General features: G+C 35.6%; 1 protein-coding gene across 1 annotated transcript in view; it reads left to right on the top strand.

Annotated features, from left to right (window-relative positions):
* The window catches only part of LOC136031421 (uncharacterized), an 85,831-nt gene that overhangs the window by 7,096 nt on the left and 53,421 nt on the right, over nucleotides 1-25,314 (top strand). Inside the window, exon 2 of the mRNA XM_065710989.1 lies at nucleotides 13,966-16,348. Within this exon, the coding sequence (XP_065567061.1) occupies nucleotides 13,966-16,348 (2,383 nt within the window). The remainder of the gene's footprint in view (nucleotides 1-13,965; nucleotides 16,349-25,314) is intronic.

A 25,314-nucleotide genomic window follows, 5' to 3' on the forward strand; every position in this document is an offset into this window, starting at 1 on the left:
ATATAAGCTGTTCAAATGTATGAAAGTATAAGGTGCAATTACATTGAAACATATTTAATACTAGCTGTTGGGGTGGCGCTTCGGGCCCCCCCAAGCCCCCCCGCGCGCGTAAGTCGTTACGCGCCATATTAGTTTTTTTGTAGTTTTTACCTTTTTTAGTTTTTTTCTTCTTTTGTATTAATGCTAAAGCCAAGGTTCAAACCTGGAGCCTCTCGGACCTAGAACCTGAAACATAACGCTTTACCAACTCAGCTACTTCGGCTTGAATACATTCGTTTTGAGCAGCTTCCTCGGGTGTTGCCATTGTAGGTTCTTCAGTCATTTTACAATTAGAAATTTCTCTTTCAACGGTCTTCTTACAATTAAAAATTTGTCTTTGAACGATATTCTTAAATACCTGTGTCCTGGTCGTCATTTATATTCCCTGTGTCCCGGTCGTCATTTGTGTCCAGGTATCCCAGTCTGTAATTTCTCTTTGAGTGTCCCGGTCCTTATTTATATTCCCTCTGTCCCGGTCGTCATTTGTGTCCCGGTCTGTAATTTCTCTTTGAGTGTTTTTTCTTTTTAGTATTTTTTAGTTTTTTACATTTTTTCTTTTTTCAGTTTTCTTTTTCTTCTTTATTTTTCAGCTTCACTATGAAATACATATCGCCGAACCTTTGTTTTTTTAACTAAAATCTGGTAGGCATTGATGACCTTATCCAAGTCAAAATCCCAAACCCAATCATCATCGCTATCATTTTCAGTTTTGATATGTTTTGACTCTCGCTGTCCAGGTGGATCTTCATCTAACTGCGCGGTTTTGCGTTCTTTAGCCTCAAGCCTGTTTCCTTGCTGTTCTTTTGATTCCTCGGCACGCTTTCTTTTCTGACTTTCTCTATCAGCAGCAAGTTCTTTGGCATAGACTCTTTGAGCATCTTCATCGGCTTTTGCCATTGTAAGTTCATCAGTCATTTTAAACTTAAACAATAATAGATTTCTACGTGAACATATATGTCTTAAATATCTTTAATGACGTCACCGTCATAGCAAAAATGACGACAACTAACTTCATGACGTCAATCGACACAGAAACATTTTTTTGTAGTTTTTACCTTTTTTAGTTTTTTTCTTCTTTTGTATTAATGCTAAAGCCAAGGTTCAAACCTGGAGCCTCTCGGACCTAGAACCTGAAACATAACGCTTTACCAACTCAGCTACTTTGGCTTGAATACATTCGTTTTGAGCAGCTTCCTCGGGTGTTGCCATTGTAGGTTCTTCAGTCATTTTACAATTAGAAATTTCTCTTTCAACGGTCTTCTTACAATTAAAAATTTGTCTTTGAACGATATTCTTAAATACCTGTGTCCTGGTCGTCATTTATATTCTCTGTGTCCCGGTCGTCATTTGTGTCCCGGTGTCCCAGTCTGTAATTTCTCTTTGAGTGTCCCGGTCGTTATTTATATTCCCTCTGTCCCGGTCGTCATTTGTGTCCCGGTCTGTAATTTCTCTTTGAGTGTTTTTTCTTTTTAGTATTTTTTAGTTTTTTACATTTTTTCTTTTTTCAGTTTTCTTTTTCTTCTTTATTTTTCAGCTTCACTATGAAATACATATCGCCGAACCTTTGTTTTTTTAACTAAAATCTGGTAGGCATTGATGACCTTATCCAAGTCAAAATCCCAAACCCAGTCATCATCGCTATCATTTTCAGTTTTGATATGTTTTGACTCTCGCTCTCCAGTTGGATCTTCATCTAACTGCGCGGTTTTGCGTTCTTTAGCCTCAAGCCTGTTTCCTTGCTGCTCTTTTGATTCCTCGGCACGCTTTCTTTTCTGACTTTCTCTATCAGCAGCAAGTTTTTTGGTATAGACTCTTTGAGCATCTTCATCGGCTTTTACCATTGTAAGTTCATCAGTCATTTTAAACTTAAACATTAATAGATTTCTACGTGAACATATATGTCTTAAATATCTTTAATGACGTCACCGTCATAGCAAAAATGACGACAACTAACTTCATGACGTCAGTCGACACAGAAACATGACGTCACCTGACAGACAGACACACAGACAGACAACTTATTTTTATATATATAGATTATGGAATGGCTAGATAAAACCCTTGCTTTGCATTGAGTCTTGGGACTTCAGTCCTCACAGATGGGCTTCATTCATAGTCGAAATACACTGTCTCAGATTATGGGTGAGCAACTGGAACGCTAATAGGTCCATTTAAATAGAAAAAAAATAAAGGAGGGACGCCTGAAAATATATAGAAACGTATCCAGAAGGGGAAAATAAATCTATATGTATTTTGAAGAGATGGCGTGGTCTTAAACCTATTTCTCTGAAATCACGGTTCCAGGGACAGCCAAAGTCGATTAAAGAGCAAACTACGGTGCATAGTAACCAAAATTTTAAAATATTTTTGGAAAACAAATGTCTAGTGAGACAAATTGGTATTTAAAGCCGAGTCAAGAATGGTAACTATTGCTTCGAATAATCTTTGTAGTAAAAGTTTATTGCAAAAACACATTTAATAAGAGTCGGATACCCCTCGAAAATAGCGTTAGATCGAAATGAACAGTGAACCATTTGGATTTCCGTGGTAAAAAAAAACCTATGTAGGAGAGTTACAACCACCCCCCCCCACCTTGAAATAAAAAGGAAAAGGAAGCAGTGACATGTCTCCTTTTTTCCCTAGTTGTAATCTTGTCGAACCGGTAGTCATATAATCAAACAGTTTGTGGTAACGAACTGTAAGTAAGGAGCGACCCAGTTCACTAGTAACCGAAACTCTAAAAAATGGAATTTTGATATATAAGTTTCGTCTAGTTTAGTCTTACCCATCAAAAGTTACCAGTCTGAAAAAATTTGCCTTATTTTCGAAAAAAAGGGGAAACCCCTTAAAAGTGATAGAATCTTAATGAAAATCATACCATCAGCTTCAGCGTATCAGAAAACCCTACTTTAGAGGTTTCCAGCTCCTATCTGCGCAAGTGTTGAATTTGTATTTTTTGCCGGAAGAACGATGACGGTTGCGTGTTAATTTGTTTTTTTTTCTGACAGGGTCGATCGTATCGACCCATTGGTCCTGGAATTTTGCGAGAAGGCTAATTCGAATGGAAATTACAAGTTCTAGTGTGCTTTTTAAGTGACCTAAAATTGGAGGGCGACTAGGCCCCCTCCCACGCTCAGGTTTTCCCAAAGTCACCGGATCAAAACTTTCAGATAGCCATTTTGTTCAGCATAGTCGAAATATCTAATAACTATGTCTTTGAGAACGACTTAATCTCCCACAGTCCCCGGGGGAAGGGCTGCTAGCTATGAACTTTGCCCATTGTTTATATCTAGCATTGGTTATTGGTAAGTGTACAGACGTTTTCAGGGAGGATTTTTTTGGTGGGGGATTGGGTTACGTGGGAGGATCTGCGGGGTAAGATAATTTCTATAAAGGTGATTATTTTATTGTTTTACAAAGCAGAGTTGTGAGAAGGAGTCAAACTTTAGCGTAAAGAGCGGGGCGTTGAGGAGGGGACAGTCTCTTTCATATACGGAATAATTTCTGTTCGTTTTAAGTTGTAATGTCGCCCCTTACTTGCAGTTAAAACTCAGTTAAAAAAAGGAAATTGTCATAATTTTTAATGCCTTTTCTAAATAATGAAAGAGATCGTGCCACAGCAAAGGTATGCTTTTGCCCAAGGAAGGTCAAAGTGCCAGTGAAAGCTGGCCAATCGATTAGCCATGATCTAAAATCCTCAACTGGATTCTTAATAGCTCCATCGCAAAGTGCCATATGGCATCTCCTAGAGTGCAAACCCTGGGAAGGATAATAAAGGTACTATATCGATGGCCGAAAATCCTTAACCTCAGGTTTAAAATCCCCCTCTCAGCCTCCTTAGTACGTGAAAACTAAAAAACTGGTTTTGAACCAAAATGCCAAATTAAAAGAAATGCTATTTATTTGTTTTCATTTCTCAGGAAAATAATTGAATTTCAAAAACAATTGAAAATAGTTGAATTGAACAAATTCTCAAAGCTACCGGTGACAACATATCCCTTGGACTCTTTAGTTATATGACAATGTTGCACATATCACGTGGGACAGTTTAAGGGAGAACCTGTATTTAACATCATATTTTAACAAAGAATCATATGGATTCTTTAGTTTTATCGCCTAGATTAAAAAGCTCTTTTTGAAAGGTTTATTGTATGAGTTTAAAAAAAATGCGAAAATTAACTTTAAAAAACAGAAGTAGAGTGAATCTGAAACTCGAAACAACCAAAAGTTATTGCTTCGCAAATACGCAAGTTATATCATTAAAACTAGCTTAAACAAGCTGATGTGTGAAAATCTCGATTATCTGTAGAATTCTAAAAACTAGCATTTACTGAAAACTGAGCTTGCTCGAGTTTCTTTAGAGAATTTAAATGGTATACCGAAAGTTGTTGATATCTTAAATTTTGATTGCTTAAAGACTTAAGAGACTTAAAGACTTAAGAGACTTAAGAGATTGCTTAAATTAGTTGTTGATTGCTTAAAGACTTATAAATCTTTATAAGTCTTCTGTTCTACGTAGGCTGATCATGGAATTTTCTACTTTAGCTCTATCAGATTACTCCTTTCCTGTTTCCCAGAGAAAACACATAACCACTTATATTCAACAGGCTATACTTGTGTATAGTGAAAATGTCGCCATGGCCGTATCGAAGGGGAAGGGGGTACACGGTTTGAACCCCTCCCTTCAATATTTTTTTTCGGCTCCTTCAAAAGTAATAAAAATATATTTCAACAAATTTTTGTTGGGCTTTGTTAAGTTTTTTTTGTAAAATCCCCGAAAAAAAAATCCTAGATACAACCCTGAATGTAGCCAATCCTGATTCTGCGGAATTTCAACTTGATTTAAGTCATTTCTTTAATGGTAATGATACTGACAGTCCTGCGTAGGTACATTTATATATACATTATTTATTTATTTACATTTACGTTTATTTACAATTATTACATTTACATTTATTTACAATATATTTATTTATTGGCTTCTATCACATTTACCTCGCAAGGGGAATTGTAATATTTTGGCTGATGTTCTTGTCAATTTTTTGTTGCCATCAAGAAAATCTAATGAAATATTATCCTAAAAATTGATCAAACAGTTCGTGGTAAGGAGACAAGAACTGATCAAACAGGGTAGTAAGGATAGTAAGGACCTTACAGGGTAGTAAGGAGCGACCCGGCTCAAAAGTAAACGAAACTCTAAAAAACGGAATTTTGATACTAAAAGATACATCAAAAGAATAAGATTTTTATGCTAATTTTAAATATATAAGTTTCATCAAAGTCTTTGTCATCAAAAGTTACGAGCCTGAGAAAATTTGCCTTATTTTGGAAAATAGGGGGAAACACCTCCTAAAAGTCATATAATCTTAACGAAAATCGCACCATCGCATTCAGCGTATCAGAAAACCCTATCGTAAAAGTTTCAAGCTCCTATCTACAAAAATGTGGAATTTCGTATTTTTTACTAGAAGACCGGTCACGGTTTTTTTTTTTTTTTTTTTTTTTTTTTTTTTTTTTTTTTTTTTTTTTTTTTTCAGGGGTCATCGTATTGACCGAGTGGTCCTAGGTGTCCTAAGAGGATTCATTCTAACGGAAATGAAAAGTTCTAGTGCCCTTTTTAAGTGACCAAAAAATTGGAGGGCACCTAGGCCCCCTCCCACACTCATTTTTCCCAAAGTCAACGGATCAAAATTTTGAGATAGCCATTTTGTTCAACATAGTCAAAAACCATAATAACTATGTGTTTGGGATGACTTACTCCACCACAGTCCCCGGGGGATGGGCTGCAATTTACAAACTTTGACCAGTGTTTACATACAGTAATGGTTATTGGGAAGTGTACAGACGTTTTTCAGGGGGGTTATTTTGGTTTGGGGGAGGGTTTGAGGGGAGGGGGCTCTGTAGGAGGATCTTTCCTTGGAGAAATATGTCATGGGTGAAGAGAAATTCAATGAAGGGGGGTGCAGGGTTTTCTAGCATTATTATATAAAAAAAAAACAATGGAAAAATAAATATGAAAAAGTTCTTTCCAACTGAAAGTAAGGAGCAGGATTAAAACTTAAAACGAACAGAAATTATTACGCATATGAGGGGTTCATCTCCTCCTTAATACCTCGTTCTTTACGCCAAAGTATTTTTAGTAATTTCAACTAGTTATTCTACGGCCTTTCTGATTCAGGGGTCGTTCTTAAAGAGTTGGGACAAAATTTAAACTTTAATATAAAGAGCGACGTATTAACGAGGGGACAAACCCCCTCATATTCATAATAAAAATACAAGAATATAAAAGTTCGTTATGTAAGTTAATTCTTAAGTTACGTATATTTTATACTAATAAAAACATTCGTTAAAAATTAAAAGTTCTAGCTATGTGCGGAGAGCCAAAATCAAATATGTATTAATTCAAAAACGTTCAGAAATTAAACAAAAAAACTAGTTTAAAAAAAAACTGTTTAATAAAGTAGAATTGAGAGAAAGAGTCAAATTTTAGCGTAAAGAGCTGGCCGTTGAGAACATTTACAGTTTCATTAATAAAAGCAGAACCTTGTTCGAGCACTGTAACGAGGATCTATTTCTATATGCCTTACCTTCAAGGTCACCAAGGTATATATTCGCCTTTGATAATTTTTTATTAGACTTACGAAAATGATCCCATTTCATGACATTACCACATTACCATACAGTTTCCTAAATTACCATATACATTTTTACTTTAATATGAAGGATATTTGAATTCATACCCGTTTTAAATCTTCCTACACATAATAAAGTTCGTGTCAAAATTGCAGAGTTATAAGAATCCCATAGTGAAAGTGAATCATTCATAATCTGCGATCGACTTGACCTTCCATTGTTGTTTAAACTTTTCATAAGAATTTCAAAAATTGCAGCATTCTCCTAAGGGTCAAAAGGGTCTCTATTCACCCACCAGGAACATAAGCTTACAATAGTTTAACTCTTTTTTAATGTTTTAATAAAAAAAATTAGTATAACAATACTGCTATTATTACTGATAACCCATAGAAGCACCAGTCCACCTAAAGCCAAGACCAGTGGCGTAATTTGTTAAAATCCTGGGGGGGGGGAAGTTGGAGCCAATTTTCCCAAATTAAGTGAAAATTACTGTAAAAACTAAAAAATAACTCATTAATGAAATATTATTTGGTACTATAAAATTTCTTAGATATACTTTACAGTACTAAAAAGATAAATATGTACTAAAAAAAACAGCGCTGTTTCTGTTGATGCTTGAATTATGCAGGATTGTCTTCTTAGTTTTATCTTTAGTTTTGACAAGATTTTGGAAGAAACTAAACGTAGATAACTTCGAAGAATACACTGCCTTTCCATGACGAAAGTAAAACAGTTCAAAATAGGGATGAAACTTTTTATTGACAGTGAATAGATATAAAATTATTTAACTGGATATTTCGAACTATATGTGTTCGAAATATCCAGTTAAATAATTTTATATCTATTCACTGTCAATAAAAAGGTTTCATCCCTATTTTGAACTGATTTACTTTCGTGAAGAAACTAATTTTGAGCCGGGGGGGTAAACTGGGGTCAGGGAGGGAAAACCCAGGTCTGGTAGGGGCAGTTTATGACCTCTTCCCAAACCATTTGAAGGCATCTTGTTTTTTGTTTAGCCCAAACACGATTTTTTGGGAAACATATCACCCTTAGTTCACACAGAAAAAAATTGTTATGATAGACCATACTCGTAAATCACATCCATGAGCAAGTTTAGTTGTCATTTCGTCCACACAGTATTTTCAAGTCACCCAATATTTACAGGCAAGATATTCGAAACTCAAAGAGCGTGGCTAAATTGGACAGCAATAAGATTTTGTTTTGCTCTCATGCTTTCAGGACCAATGCTTTCAGGAAATTAGAACTTCTTGGAAGGGTATTTAAGAGGGAAGCTCTGAATAGATTGGGATGGAATAGGAGCATGCTCAGCTGTGTTGGCCCCATGTGGCTTGGTGTGCTGTGAGTTGTTAGTAGTAGTAGTAGCAGTATAATAAAGTTGAAGTACTTGGAGTCCTAAAATCGTCCTGGATAAAATTTATAAAAGACACAATATCAGAAGAATGCATAATATTCTCACTGTTGAAATGCAATTTATTGATAAATATTTGTATTTGAGATTAGGTTATTTGTGCTAGTTGGGGGCATTTTCCCGAAATATCGGTTCAGAGGAACGTGAAATATTCGTGATCAAATCCTTAAGATCCTTCAGTTCAAATCCTTGAATTCAATAACGGGTAACAAGATTACGAAGACTTATTTATTAGGCATTTTATATAAAATGGTCAATTTGCATAACTCTAGGCCTTTGCACAGAGAACTTTACAGTTTGTACTATCTTTGGAAGCGTATTCTTTTTTAAATCTTTACATTTCTGACTAAAACAGTTGCCTTGAAATTTAAATGCGACACCATTTTTGACTGCATTAAACTTCGGGCGCGATAAAGGGCTCAGGGGGGCCTAGTTGCTTCCCGAATGATTTGGATGGAAATTTTGGACGGTACTGGAGCTTATGATTTCCGTTCAAATAGACCTCGTCCAAAATTCTTCTCTCATTAGTTCGATGGAATTACCCCCAGTGAAGAAAAAAACAACAAAAAAACACGCACTCGTGACACGAAAAATATGAAATGTTGTTGTGAAGGGCTTGCAGATTCTATAAGGGAGCCTCTAAGTATCCAGAATTTGATTATACAGCCCAAATTCAGTATGGGTCACTTTTGGAGGGTCTCCCTTTCCATTTTTTTCTGAAATTAGGGACACTTGCGTTCGATAATAAATTTCTGTGGACCCTTTACAGTTTTAAAATTTAACATACTTCGGATCAGAGTAGAACTGAGATTCTTTCTATGCGCAAGTTGCTCTTAAACTTCTGTTTTTTTTAGATTTTCGGTTGCTATTTAAGCCGGTTCCTCTGCTTTTAGTAAGTTTACCAGTACTAGGAATTGTTTGATAGCATAAGATTTTTTTTAATAAACGTGTTCTTCAACGGTTTCTTTTAACTGGTTCATAAGATTTTTTAATATCTTGACAGTTCACACGTTTCCACGAATCTCAACCGATTTTGTCACTTATTTTGGGTATTTCCAATCTTATTATTGTTAATGTTCCACCAGGGGGCTCGCACAAAAGTTGCCTCAAGTTGTTTTGTGAATTCGCTAATTCACAACAGATGTTGCTGAAGACATTTGCGTGAACACGCGAAGTAGTAGATAGCCTTGGTTCATTAAAATCTCGTAGAGTAAATATATGCGAGTTCTTAACCTTTTGATGTTTGGAGCAGGTTTGATATCCGAAATTATGTGTTCATATATGCCCTTAATTTAAGTATAATGCCAAAATTATTGTAGTCAGGAAACTTTTAAGTATTTATATCTAGATAATTTTTTTGGTACTTGTGTGTTATTCAGAACACACTCAATAAGTGAAGGTAGGCTCTTTCGTGAAACAAACTACGATGCAGGTACATTTTAAGGTACTTGTGTGTTATTCAGAACACGCTCAATAAGTAAATTTAGGTTCTTTCGTGAAACAAACTACGATGCAGGTACATTTTAAGGTACTTGTGTGTTATTCAGAACACACTCAATAAGTAAATTTAGGTTCTTTCATGAAACAAACTACGATGCATGTACATTTTAAGGTACTTGTATGTTATTCAGAACACGCTCATAAGTGAAGTTAGGTTCTTTCGTGAAACAAACTACGATGCAGGTAAATTTTAAGGTACTTGTGTGTTATTCAGAACACACTCAATAAGTGAAGTTAGGTTCTTTTGTGAAACGAACTACGATGCAGGTACATTTTAAGGTACTTGTGTGTTATTCAGAACACACTCAATAAGTGAAGTTAGGTTCTTTTGTGAAATTAAATAAAAAAAAAACAAGTTTTTTTAAATGAAAGTAAGGAGCGACATTAAAACTTAAAACGAACAGAAATTACTTCGTATATGAAAGGGGCTTTTCCTCCTCGACACCCCGCTCCTTACGCTAAGTTTTTTATTGTTTTAAAAAGTAGATTTGCGAGAAAGAATCAAACTTTAGCGCAAGGAGCGGGGTGTCGAGGAGGAAAAGCCCCTTTCATATACGAAGTAATTTCTGTTCGTTTTAAGTTTTAATGTCGCTCCTTACTTTCATTTAAAAAAACTTGTTTTTTTTATTTAATTTCTGAAAGTTTTTGAATTAATGCATGTCTGATTTTGGCTCTCCGTAAATAAATTACTAAAATGAAATTTGCATATTAATTCTTTTTTTTGGCTAAATGGCTTTCTCTTAGTTTTGATCAGACGATTTTGAGAAATAAGGGGTGGGGAAGGAGGTCTAGTTGCCCTCCAATTTTTCGGTTACTCAAAAAGGCAACTAGATCTTTTAATTTTTAACGAACGTTTTTATTAGTAAAAAAAAAAAACGTAACTTAAGAATTAACTTACGTAACAAACGTACATAACTTACGTAACTTACGTTACGTTTTATCCCAATTCATTAAGAATGACCCCTGAATCAGAAAGGCCGTAGAATAAATAGTTGAAATTATTTAAAAAATTTTTAGCATAAAGAGCGAAGTATTTATCTCCTCCTAAATACCTCGCTCTTTATGCTAAAGTATTTTTAGAACCCTTCATATGCGTAATAATCTCTGTTCGTTTTAAGTTTTAATGCTTCTCCTTACTTTCAATTGAAGAAACTTTTTCATGTTTATATTTTCATTGTTTTTTTTTATAGTAATGCTAGAAAGTCCTGCGCCCTTTTCATTGAATTTCTCTTCCCCCATGAAATACTCCTCCAAGGAAAGATCCTCCCATATAGCCCCCTCCCCTGAACCCCACACCCAAACCAAAAAAATCCCCCTGATAACGTCGGTACACTTCCCAGTAACCATTACTGTATGTAAACATTGGTCAAAGTTTGTAACTTGCAGCCCCTCCCCCAGGGACTTTGGGGGGTAAGTCATCCCCAGAGACATAGTTATTATGGTTTTCGACTATGCGGAACAAAATGGCCATCTCAAAATTTTGATCCGTTGACTTTGGGAAAAAAATGAGCGTGGGAGGGGGCCTAGGTGCCCTCCAATTTTTTTGGTCACTTAAAAAGGGCACTAGAACTTTTCATTTCCGTTAGAATGAGCCCTCTTGCAACACTCTAGGACCACTTGGTCGATACGATGATCCCTGGGAAAAAAAAAAAAAAAACAAATAAACACGCACCCGTGATTTGTCTTCTGGCAAAAAATACGAAATTCCACATTTTTGTAGATTGGACCTTGGAATTTTTTCTATAGGGTTCTCTGATACGCTGAATGCGATGGTGTAATTTTCGTTAAGATCCTATGACTTTTAGGGGGTGTTACCCCCTATTTTCCAAAATAAGGCAAATTTTCTCAGGCTTGTAACTTTTGATGACAAAGACTAAATTTGATGAAATTTATATATTTAAAATCAGCATAAAAATCCGATTCTATTGATACATCTTTTAGTATCGAAATTCCGTTTTTTAGAGTTTCGTTTACTATTGAGCCGGGTCGCTCCTTACTACAGTTCGTTACCACGAACTGTTTGACAAACTATGATGCAGGTATATTTTAATTAAATATTATATATATATATAGAGGTGGTTAGGTTAGGTATTGGATATAATACACCCCCCCCCCTCTAATGTGCAAATATATAGCCCAAATTTTTGATAAAGCTAATGAAATAAAACAAAATTTGATGAAAATATAATACTTTATTAGGAAAATTGTAAAATTACAACTTAGAATTATGTACCCAGAACGCAGAAATGGCAAATCCCAGAACACAGAACACAGTTTTTGGCAAATCCCAAATCTTTATTTCAAAATCCATGTTCAGACACTATCTTCTATCACTATGCGTAACAACCTAAATTGAGTTTTGTCTTTGTGGCTATGAAACCGGATTTTCTCAGCAGAATTCTTGAGTGTGTTTTGAATAATGAACAAGTACCAAATATAGGAATTCTGACAATTCTCCCACTGTATGCTTTCCCCTGACAAGTTGACCCCTGGAAACTTCCCTCCCCATAGAATATTCCCCCGTAGAAAAATCCACAGCAGGAAATTCGCCTCCTCCCCCTCACTCGAAAATGTTTACATACTTCACAGCAACAAATATTATTTATGACTAAAAGACCTTTTTCCTGGGGCTGGGGGGGGGGTTCATTTTATATCAAAAGGCATAGTTATTGGGTCTTTCAACTATGATGAGCAGAATGGCTATCTCAAAATTTTGATAGGACGACTTTGGGGAAAAAAAGAGCACTAGAACTTTTAATTTCCGTTCGAATGAGTCCTCTTACGGAATTCTAGGACCACTGGATCGATATTATCCCCCCTGGAAAAAAAAACAACATATAAACACGCATCTGTGATCTTTATTCTGGCAAAGAATACAAAATACCACATTTATGCAGATACGAGCTTGAAACCCCAACAGCGGTGTTTTCTTATACGCTGAATCTGATGGCTTAATTTTCGTTAAGGTTTTAATACTTTTAGGGGGTGTTTTTCCCTTTTTTCTAAAATCACGCACATATTCTCAGGCTTCTAGCCTTTAATCAGTAAGACTAAACTCGATGAAACTTATATAATTAAGATCTGCATAATAAGCCGATCCTTTTGATATATCCATTGGCATCAATAATCCGTTTTTAGAGTTTCAGTTTAGAGTTTTGGTAACGAACTGTACGTTACCACGAACTGTTTGAAAATGCATATTTTTTGTCGGAACTGAGCCCTATCCTTTCACATCAAAGATTAAAGTCAAAGAAACCGCTGCTTCCCTTTTTGGAGCCCCTAGCTGAAAATCCTTTTTGGAAAGAATCCTTTTCTTTTTGTAAGTCATTGATCAGCTTATTCACATAATAGTCTAGGTTCTCTTCTTGCACAGTACATATCTTTCCCGCACACATGGAGTTTGGCAGGTGAAGGGTTCCCCTGACACTGGTCCGAAGTGCCCAGGGAACGTCTAAAATTTAGGGATAAAATCACCCCCCCCCAGTAAAATCATTTAATTGCTCCCTAAACACACCTATTTGATGGGCTCTTTATATTTCTAATCGCACCTGCATACCTGTACATAATGTTTACTAATCTTTGATATCAGTGTTCTCATTTTTAAAGATCGAAGTTATACCTTAATGTGCGACACACTCTATTTATTTTACACGTGCTGTTTGGCTATGTTTCTAGAATTATTATTTTTATTTACTTTTGTGGCGGACATTCATCCTTTTTAGCACACGAAACGCAAATATTGAGTATATTCATAGTACCTTATCTTTACCATAACAAGAAAGAGTAATTGCCACCCAATATAGGGAGCTAAAGGCCAAATACTAGCTCAAAAATACAACTGTTAGTTACTTATTCTTCCTAAAATCCGATCCTCCTTCTTCCTTCTGAAACCTCCTTCCTCTTTCTGAAACCTTCCTTTTTCAATTTGGACCGTTGAGCACCTATACCTTTATACTAAAAAAAACCTTGGAGGAAAACACTAACTGTTTTGTCTTCTATCAGTAAATAGTAAAAGAGTGTTTATTTCTGTACAAAATTTCCCAATCAAGGGGGATACCTAAGTGTGTTCCCTGATAGCGGCTCTGTAAGAGAGTCATTCAATAAGACTTATTTTAAAGCACCCTAGATGTTGGATGAGCACTGTATATTCCGAAAGTGACATCTTCCTTTACAGCAACATAAAAAAGGGTCTTTACGGCAAAGCATAATATAAAAAAGGGGCTTAGAGAACCAAAAATCAAATTTTTATTACGTTTTTATTATGTAAGTGATAATTGCGATTTTAGTTTTCTTAGTTTGCCTCTCAACTTTTTCTGTCATGAACTAGAAAATGTGAACTCTTTTATTGATTTTTTTTTTTTTAGACTTTGGCTTCAGTGACTTCCCAGTTCCACAGTCATTCCAGCAACTTCGTATATTTACACCAAGTAGAGAGCTTGGAAACGGAGATGATCGCGTGAGAGTAAATCAATTTAGCCATCAGTTTTTTCATCCAGTACCTGCACCACCTAGTAACTTTGCTCAAACCAATCCCTCTGCTCGTCGACCGTCACCGCAGTCTGGTGTGCCAACTGAGCTTCCTTTGAATCCTCGAAGTCGCAATCTGCAAAATGAATCAGGATCGAAAAGGCAGAATTCAGGAAGAAATCTTCCTATTGACAATTCTTTAGATATAAGAGACAAGGATCAGAGTAGAAGCCGACCGGAGCCAGTTGGAAGGAAAATCCAACCTTTAGACAGCTCCAATAGATTGATAGGAAAGGGTAGTGAAAGTACAACCACTGGCTTTACTTTTGGGACAAAGCTTGAAAAAAGTACCGAGTCTTTGCTCCAAACTTTAAATAAGGCTACTCCTACAAATACGCTAAATCCAGACAAATCTACAATCAAAGAAGAAGAAGTCTCTAACGCTCATCTAAGTTCAGACACATTTTCAGAGGAAGAGGAAGATTATTATGTATATTATGATGAAGAAGACCTTCCAGAAGAGCTGCGCAAGTTGCTTGAAGAAGGAGCTGATGAGCCCTTAGTTATTGAGCGTGTTACTACTCAAGTGAAATCTGCTGCAAAGATCCCTTCCACTACTCTTGTACCCTCTGAACAGCCTACAAATACTGATTTGGAAGAAATTCCCTTGTTAGAAATAAACATTAAGAAAGAACAGATTACTGACAAACCTGTGCTTAAAGATGAGTCTGAAAGTGAAACCTCAAGCAAAGATTTTGAGGAAATAGACACTTTGGAATATGAAAATGAAGTTGTCAGTGAAGATCAGCCAATTAATTCAACTGAAGATGATTCTGAGTTTCAATCCGAAGAAGAAGAAGAAATATCGGATAGTTTTGAAACAAATCCTGAAGTAGATGAACAATCAACTCCTGTTCTATCAACTACTGAAGGTGCTGTACCAGTGACAGTAGCTGATGTTCCAGTAAAAGAAATTCTTAATGTACCTTCTATAAGACCTTTTAGAAGACCTTTCCGACCTAATCGCTTTCGACCTGCACCTAGACGTTTCCCTGAAAGAGGAAACAAAGTTACTTTTTTTGTTGAGGAAAATGGAAATGAACAAGGAGAACGTAATGGCGAGAAAACTGTGGTTTCAGTAGCAACCACCAAGAGTGTTGTGTCTAGAATCACTGACTCTATATCTATTGCTGAAATCACTCCAAGACCTAGCTCTGATAGAGGGAGTAAAGCTATTGGAGGCCAAAAGAGTGAAGTAAACTCAATCAGCAGGCCTAAAATATCCGAAAACATTAGTGATAAGCTTGATAAATTTCAAAGTGAATTATCAGATTCGTTCCTTTTTGGTGGAGCCCCTCCTAGTCCTCCTCAACAATCGGAAAGGCCAAAATTTATCTACCCAAAAAGCCCATTGGAAATCATCAAAGATTTGAAAGTTGGGCCTCCAGACGACAGTGAAAATAACGAGACGCCTGACTCAGATACTACAACTATCAAAGTATTGACCACCACAGCGGATCCACCCTCTAGCCTTGTAGAAATTTTAAATAATCAGACGGAAAAAACTGTGGTCAGTAAATCATTTAATAAGCTTTTTGATTCATTAGAAACTGACAGTCTTGATGGATTGTTGCCACCAGACTTTAAGACTTCAAGCACAACTACGTTTGAGAATCCTACAGAAAGTATTGCTACTACAGAGCTAAGTTTGATTGATAGGCTACTAATGAAATCTAAAAATGCATTATCAGGGCTTGTTCCAAAAGATTTTACTTCTGACAGCCTTGAGGGACTCCTGCCTTCTGGATTCTCTCTAGAAGGGACTACAGAAATTTCAGAAACTACGAAAGGGGTAGTAGATGGGGGAAAACACGAAAATGAAAATAGCGCCAACTCTGATACTCTGGCTGGATTACTACCTCCTGGTTTTAAATTTGAAGATGATGATATTGAACAAGACAGTTTAGATGGCTTACTGCCCCCTGGATTCAAACTTGAAGAATCTACAAGTAAGAAAAGTTCAATTGACCTCAAATTGACTTCAGGTATTGCAGAAGATGATATTTCGAAGTTCTTACCAAAAGGCTTCAAACTTACTGAAAAACCTAGTGAACCAACACCCCCTCCACAGACGGAAGACACTTCAGAAATCTCTAAAAGTCGATTAGTTTTCCCTACCCGCCCTGGACGGCTAGGATCAAAAACGACAACTTCACAAAAACCATCAATCAAGACAACTACGACGGAGCCTATTGTTATAAAAACTGGATGGCCAGTTCGGTAAGTGGTTAAACATTTTCATTCTCTTAATCCGTCTATAATTTTGCTTTTTTGTAACTTCGGTTCTGTATTTTTTGCTTGTTTGCATTCCATCGGTCTTTGGCTGTCATCCTTACCAAGCTATGTGCGCACATTGGGGGGCTAAAGGGACACTCCTGGGATCTGTCTTAAAGATCTTTTTGGAAAAATGAAATAATTGGGGCCTAGAAATACGCTTCACTTTAATCATATCCCCTTAGAAAAAATTCCAATGTCCCCTTCCTCTAGGTCCCAACAATAATGAGGTCATATTATAGCATCAAGAAAACCAAAATTAAAATATACCTTGGACCCATCTTAGGCCTGGAGACTTAGGCATGGGTACCTGGAGAAGTCTGGAGAATGTAAGCAAGAAGTTTTTGCAAAAGCAGAGGATGACTGGCCTCCCTCCAATTGCACTTTTTGGCTATAGGACCATGAAATAGAAATCAGCGACGTCGTTCGGACTATGAAGTCTTTCACCACAATATAGACAAATAGATAGGTTCAGGATCACTAGGTGCGAGTCTTCAGCATTTCATTTGGGGGGGGGGCAAGAGGGGGGTGTGATCATATATGGATAGTCAAGGGGTATGGGCTGTATAATATTTTTTCCAAATTATTGAGGGCAACTGCCCCCCCCCCCCCCTCCAATGAAGCCCTGTGGATCGGTTGTCGAATATGGGCGATGGGAGGGGGGTAAAGCCTGTCACCCTCCCTATTTACAGCCATTGTTTATATTCAACTTTAATATTCGTATAACAATGCTTTAAAAAAGATAACATCCCAAATAAATTTTCTGCTTGAAGCATTTCCGGTGGAGGGTGGGTCCAAATCATCAAAATGAATTTTAGGGTTATTGCCATATTCGTCTTTTTATAGTTTTGGTTACTATTAGTATTGGTCGCTCTTTTAAGAGGAGTAGTGAGAAAATTTACGTTATATTTTTTTTATCATACAAATAAATTAACAAAGGTCAAATCGCGTTCACGGTTGCCGTGTGTGGCTGAAGGAGTATTGCCGTGAAATATTCGTATTAATCCAATTTTCTAGTCTTAAAAGGATAAAGTTTATTCGTTAATCCCATGTTACTTTATGTAGTTTCTAATCTGAACGTGCACACAGAGGAGGAGAGTCTTTGTGACCTCTGATCTGCCCCTCCCTTCAATCTCAAGATTCAGCTAATAATTTCCTCCGTATTTCAAATGTATTTCACCCATATTTCGTATATTTTTTGATAATTCGCTGATTGGTACCGTTTTCTTTAACTTGTACACCTCACAGAAGCTCTTCCATCCCCCTTATGTGCATGTTTCTAAGTTTGTAATGCTTATATTCTGCAAAAAAAAAATTCGAACTTGATTTCAGTATATATATATATATATATATATATATATATATATATATATATATATATATATATATATATATATATATATATATATATATATATATATATATATTGCTAGTCACCTTTTCAGTTTTATCCAAGGTTTCTTTGTGACAGGTTAGGCTGGGTTAGGTTTTTACTTATTTCTTTGATTTATAATCTAATTTAGCCTAGCCCAACATTACCTAACTTTAATTTTTGCTATCAAAGCTTGCATAAGATTGAAAAAGCTGATTTGCAAAGCTAATTGAATCCAAGCAGAGGGACATACACCGGTCAATGTCGACATCAACCAGGTTTCGGACATTCAGTAGTATATATATATATATATATATATATATATATATATATATATATATATATATATATATATATATATATATATAGTCAGAAGTATCAAAACCTTAGAGCAAGAACCTCTTAAGATTTTTGGTTTGTAGAGGAACCTCTAAGAAAATTATTTTTCGTGAATAAATTCAATATTGAGGGATTATTGCTGGAAAGAATTGACTATGTTTCAGTAATTAGGTTTGAGAAGTAAAAATTAAAACCAGGCATTTTCAGTTTAAACAGAATGGATAATATCATCAAAACTGAATAATCAGATAAATTCCAAGAATAGTTAAAATTTGCCTATGTAAGTCAACTGACCATATTTAATTAAATATGCCTACCGATCTGGCTCTTACTTGCGGGGAAGCTCAGGTATTTGCTGAATATGCTGAATAAAATGGCTATCTTAAAATGTTGATGGATAACTTTGAGAAAAAAGGGGATGGAAGGGAGGCTAGTTGCCCTCCAATCTTTTCGGTCGCTCAAAGAGGGTACTAAAACTTAATTTCCGCTCGAATGAGCCTTTTTACGATCTTCTAGGACCTTTGGTTAGATACGACCGACACAATACAGAAAAAAAAAAAAAAAAAAAAAAAGACGCCCCAGTGATTTTTCTTCTAGCAAATAAATAACACAAAATTCCTCATTTTGGAGATGGGAGCTTGACGCCTGTAGAGCGTGGTTCTCTGATGCGCTGAATCTGATGTTGCGATTTTCCTTGACTTTTCGGGAGTGTTTTCCCCTGTTTCTACAATTGCGCAATTTTTTCAGGCTCGTTGATTTTTATTGGCAACATTAAACTTACTGAAATTTATAGATTTGAAATCAACATAATGCCAATTCTCTTTATTAATCCATCGTTATTAAATTTTTCTTTTTTTTTTAGTTTTGGTCACTATTGTGCCGAGTTGCTCCTTACTTACAGTTCGTTATCACGGACTGTTTGATAAGTTAAATAAAAACAACAAATTTAGATTTCGAATAATATCCCCCTCCCTTATAATTTTTTTTAATCGATGCTGCTGCTCTGTCCTTTAAAAAAGTTTCTTTATTTGCCCTTTCCTCACTTTGTCAAGAAAGCATATAACTGAAATTCTTGTCCATGAAAAAGAACTTTCCCTTGGTCAAAGCTATTTACCTAAAATTAATAATTATATTTCATTTACATTAAAGGCCACTCAGAGTCTGTAGCAGTAAATTGTTTTGTCTTCCTACTTATGAATGATGATTATTATCTGCTATTCATACATGCCAAACTTTTCATCACTTATTTAAGTTCAAGTAGCAAAAAACTTTTGCTTTCAGTGGAAAATAATCTTCTGTGGAAAGGTTTATGGGTGCTTGCTTTAATTGACAAAAAGGTGTTTTTTTTTTTTCATTCAGGCCATATGTTGTTCAGTTTTAACGGTAAATATCCCGTTCCAAATTTTTATTATATTTTCTTGTATTTTTATTCGGTATGGAATAACTATACAAATACATTATGCTTGGTAAGTTACACTCTTTTTAACATCACTCCCTTGAATAAGAAATTTCCTTCGATGCTGCTGTATAAGTAAGAGGTTTATATCATATTTTCTCGCTAATCCGCCTATCTTCCCATAAAAAAAGTTAAACCTCTTAAATAAAAGAGCTGCCTACACGGAGGAACAAATGGCCCAGGCCATAATCTATCTCCTTCCACCTGTGACAGGTGGCCTTGGCTTCTCAACATTCTTTCGTTGTCTCAACGTCCTTTCACTAATTGAAAGACAAATACATTTTCCATAATTTTGTCTAGTTTCGAAACTGTTTTTTAGCAAGTAAAATTTTTCTTCTATCAGACAAGCCTTGTTCATGAGATATTGCCCCACCTCAGTTTGTAAATATTTTATTTTGATTTCCAATTTTTTCAAACCAAGGCATCTGTTGTTCATGTTATCATCCCTGTGGTTTAAAAATAAGAAAACAAATCGTATACACAACATATGACTGGCAGCTTACATCGTAACGCCCCTAAGAAATAGTACTACTACCACCACTAACAACTCACTGTAGGACCATGCCTCCACTGGCGAACATAGCTGTATACGCTCCTCCACCATACCAATTTATTCAAAGCTGGAACAACTTTGTGAACGTTTTATAGGTAGAAATATATAAAAAAAATAATAGAAATATTGGCATTAGCTGGAAAAGGTGCATCGATTTAAAACTATTACCAAATTGCAGAACTTTCGAAAATTAGTAATTCAGCCAGTGTTTCCAATATTCTCGAATATTTTAAGGTTTCCATGAATTTTCCCGAAAGATAATTGATTTGTTTTAATATCTTTGAAATTAGCGATTTGTATTTCGTATCAGCGTGCGTTTATTTGTGAGCGTTCGTTTTGGGGGAGACTCCAGTGAATCTACTTTTTTTTTCGGGGAAGTTCGGGGAGGATGGAAACACTGGTTTTGGTTTCTATTTGGTATGTTGCAGTACCTTTTTGTCAAATAGGGTATGGTCTACAGCGAAACAAGATGTATATCAATTAATTTTTTCTCTGTAAAGTAATTTCTTCGGGTCAGCAAATTAATTACTGGTCAATGAATATTAATTACATAAGTAATGAGAACAAGGTCAAAGAATTGTTTCATGTCGAAGTAAAAATTCAAGGAAGAAAAGAGTTTTTTCTTATTGTCTCTAATTTCCTTCGTCATTATTTCAATCATAAAAGAAATATTATAGTTACTATAATTTGTTTGAGAGTAAGTAAAAATCGTGACTGGAGTGTCAGGCTTTGGGCGTGGCATTATATGGAATTTTATCCTGGGGGTTAAATGTCCAGCAATTTTCAAAATACACCCTGAATCCGAAGGTCAGAAGTGTCAAGGTATCTTATTTAAGAATAGTAAAGTTTTTGGAGTTCAAAATATTTTGCTGATGAATCGCTGATGACAGAGCATATAATTTGGTTCTTGATCCCCTTCTCTGAAAGAATCAAGCCCTCAAAGGTCATACTGACTGCAGCAAATAGTTGGGAAATATCATTGGAAACACAAAATTTAGGGACAAGAACTGCAACATTTTATTTCAAGTTAGGATCTCCTTATGAGAGATTACGGCCCTGTTGTGTTTAGGTGAATTAAACTTTCACCAAGCCAGGGGCTATATTCCCTAAAGTTTGATTCGTTGTGTTTTTAATTGTGTTTTAAGCACAGACCCAAAACCAATAGCTAATTTTTTGAGTATCTTTTGGCAACAGTGACTTTGACAATATTTTAGAACTGCAAGATTCAATAGCATTTTAAAACATTTTCCAAACTTGCACCTGCAAAATGAAAAATAGAATAACGGACTAAACCTTTCATTATGACCGTTAACATTTGGAAAAAAATATATTAACTTTTAGAAAAAAAGAACTTGACAAGGGAATCGGCCCGTTCACAACGATATTTTACTAATACCGAGATTTACTGCTATTACTACTACTAGCTATAAATAGTTGGGAAACATAATTGGAAACAAAAAAATTAAGGGACAAGAACTGCAACATTTTTATTTCAAGTTAGGATCTCCTTATGAGAGGTTACGCCCATGTTGTGTTTAGGTGAATTAAACTTTCGCCATTCCAGGGGCTACTTTGGGGGAGAGAATGGGACCATATTCAATCTATTTCTTTGCCAGTTTCTCCTAGTTGTAACTCGGCCATTTCATGAAAAGGGGACATTCAATGAGTCATTTTTTTTTTCTCATCAAACTGTTAAGGCCTTACGTCTAAGATCCTACTTCTTTCTGCTTACATTATCGTTTTTTGCTTTATGAAAATGCTTAGGTCTTAAAGTTCACTGCCAAATTGAGCACTGAAGAGAAAACTTTGATGACAATCTCATTAAAGTCCTTATGCCACTGATCAGAGTAGAATGAAGAAGATATTTGGAAAAAAACGGCCTAAAGGGCTGGACATACGTAGCCCTTTTTTGGCGCCGATTTAACAAATCGTCATAAATTTGAGCTTGAAAAACTTTCTAATTTTTGGTGCCGATTTACAAAAACAGCGCCGAATTTCATCGTAGGCTAATCATCAAAAAAATCCTCAGTCGTTTCCTGCTCTTCAACAGGAAAAATCAAAAGAATTAAATAATATTAATTGTTATCAAGTACATTAAAAATAAAAGAATTATATATTTAAATGTTTGAGTCATTTAAGATTTAATTATATTTTTTAATGAAATAAAAATATAAAATAATAAAAACGTAAGTAATAAAAGAACAAAACAATAAATTGAGATCAATCATGCAACTAATGATAACCTGCAATTGGTATCCATGATATATGGGCCTGAAAATCTCGATCAAAAGGCATTGCTTTTGTACCGCTATCGTTTGTCCACTGAGCTACGGAAATCGGTTCCCAAAAAAAAGCTAAGTGTGTCGGGTCCTTAAGAATTAAGATGAGGGGAACCAGCCCGTTCATAACGTTATTTTACTAATTCCAAGACTTACTACTATTACTGCTTCTATTAACAACTCACCGGAGAGCCAAGCCCTCTGAGGCCAACACAGCTACGCACGCTCCTACTCCATCCCGATCTAATCAAAGACTCCCTCTTTACACCCTCCCAGGAAGTTCTCATTTCCCTTAGATCTTTCTTTATGATATCCTCCCATCCCAACCGCGATCGACCTACTTTCTGTTTAACCCTAGGAGGTTGGCCGAAAAGGACAATCTTCGGCAATCTGTCATCCTTCATCCGCAGAACGTGCCCTAGTCATCTCAACCTTTTTCTTACCATAGCCCTGGAAAGCGGGATTTAACTACACTTTTCGAACAGCCTACTATTTGAAATATGGACAGTCAGCCCAGGGTACCCAGAACGATCCAGGGGGAAATTTCTCTGGAAAACATCTAGCAAATCTTCATCTGCTTTCCTGAGCGCCCATGCTTCAAAGCCATAATTGATCACTGTCATCACTGTAGCTTCCAAACTTCTAGTCTTAGTTTGGAGACTTATCTTCCTATTCTACCAGACTTTTTTCAATTATGAAAAACAGCCTGAGCCTGAACTATTCTACTTTAAATATCTTCAATGCTCCCATAAGTCAATCAGATTTTTTTAATTTTTCAAGTTCTATAAAAAATGAGTGTTGAATTTTGTATTATGTGCCAGAAGAAGAATCACGGATGCGTGTTAATTTTTTTTTTCCAGGATTGTATCGAACCAATGGTCCTAGAACATCGGGAGAGGGCTCATTTAAGTGGAAATTAAAATTTCTGGTATCCCCTTATTTGACCAAAAAGGATCTGACGGTTACTAGCTCCCCTCCCATGTCCCCTTTTCCCAAAAATTGTTCGATCAAAAGTTTAAGATAACCATTTTGTGAGCATAGTTGAAAGGTTCCAAAACGGTACCTTTAGATTTAACATGGCTCATGCGGCCCCTGAGGATAGGTTTGGGGATAAAAGTATGTTAATGATAATTTGCTGGGAATAATAAGGATAATGTAAGATCTATGAAAACCAGTTTCATTACCACAAAGACAAATAACGAGTGACAGATGGCATTGGACTTGTATAACTTAGGCTATATATTTTCACATTAGGGGTGGGGGAGGATAAGGTTAGGCTATACTACCCCCACACCCCCAAATGTGCAAATATATAGCCCAAATTACATTACATTATTGTGTAAATAAATTACATTATTATATAAATTAAAGTATTATATTTTCATCATATTTGACATATTTCATTAGGATTAACATAACTTTACTTCTTGGGTGTGTTCCTTATTATTAACAAGTTCCTTCTTTATTTATTAAAGAAGTAATAAGACCGATGCTTATCGAAATCTGTGAAGGGTGGGACACATTTTTCCATGAAAATATAAAAAGGCCATTTTCAAAATTGTCGCTGGTGTCCCAGTAATTATACTAGGTCAACTAAAGTAAAAAGAAATAGTTTCAATATTTATGAGGGGAAAAGACTGGGGTTTTGGATTGATAAGGAAGAAAAAAATAAAAAGAAAAAACTAATGTTTCGATTAGACCACCGGTAACCAATTTTTAGTGATCGGGGTATAAGCCAAGGGTACCAATTCTGCAAAATAAGGGAGGAAACAAGGATTTTGTTCTATTCTCTGCATAAACCCGGAAAAAGGCATTTTTCACAGTTTCTAGGGTATTTCCGCTGGAGAATAAACAAACGACCAATATAAAGGTGTTTTTTACATTTAAGGGGGTCATTTTACCCCTTCTTGAATATGCACCTCTATAGCACATGGTAAAGAAACGAAACAATTATTATTTGCAATGATAAACAGTATTATAATTCTAGTGATTTCTAGTCAACAATCTAGTGATTTATGTGCTCATTTAGTAATTTTTCTCAAGTATCTAGTGATTTTTTTTTTCACCGGGAGGCCACTCTGTTTGGATCTACATGTACGTGGTTGAAACATTTGGGAGATATATAGGATTTTTATAATTTGGTCTGTAAATTTGCACATTAGGAGGGTTGGAAGTTAAGTATAGCTGCGCTGCATGCAAAATGTAACCTAACCAAAATACCAACTAAATATCTATTAAAATATAGCTATAATGTAGGTACTGACCGAAGATAATTGTCTCTGTATACAAACAGCAATAAACGGGTGGTCTGACTTTATAGATCCAAATTCTTGAGTGTGTAATGGCTAACAGATGAGTTTTTCCCTTTTCCGGCTCCCCAACCTCTCGCGTACTGGTATGGTGATTACAATCTGGCTTCATCACTTCTTATATTGTATGCAATCTCTACCTAAACCTTTCTTTATTGTGATTAAATAAAAAAAAACAAGTTTTTCAACTGAAAGTAAGGAGCGACATTAAAACTTAAAACGAACAGAAATTATTTCGTATGTGAAAGGTCCTGCTTCCTCATCAACGTCCCGCTCTTTACGCTAAAGTTTGACTCTTTCTCTCAACTCTACTTTTTAAACAGTAAAAAACTTTAGCGTAAAGAGTGGGACGTTGATGAGGAAGCAGCCTCTTTCATATACGAAGTAATTTCTGTTCGTTTTAGGTTTTAATGTCGCTCCTTACTTTCAGTTAAAAAACTTGTTTTTTTATTTAATTTCTGAACGTTTTTGAATCAATGCATGTTTTGGTTTTGGCTCTCCGCAGAGGAATAATTAAAACGATATTTGCATTTTTTTTTTTTTTTTTTTTGGCTAAATGGCTTTCTAATAGTTTTGATCGAATGATTTTGAGAAAAAAGGAGTG

Source organism: Artemia franciscana, chromosome 9 (genome assembly GCF_032884065.1).
Source record: "Artemia franciscana chromosome 9, ASM3288406v1, whole genome shotgun sequence".
Classification (NCBI taxonomy): domain Eukaryota; kingdom Metazoa; phylum Arthropoda; class Branchiopoda; order Anostraca; family Artemiidae; genus Artemia; species Artemia franciscana.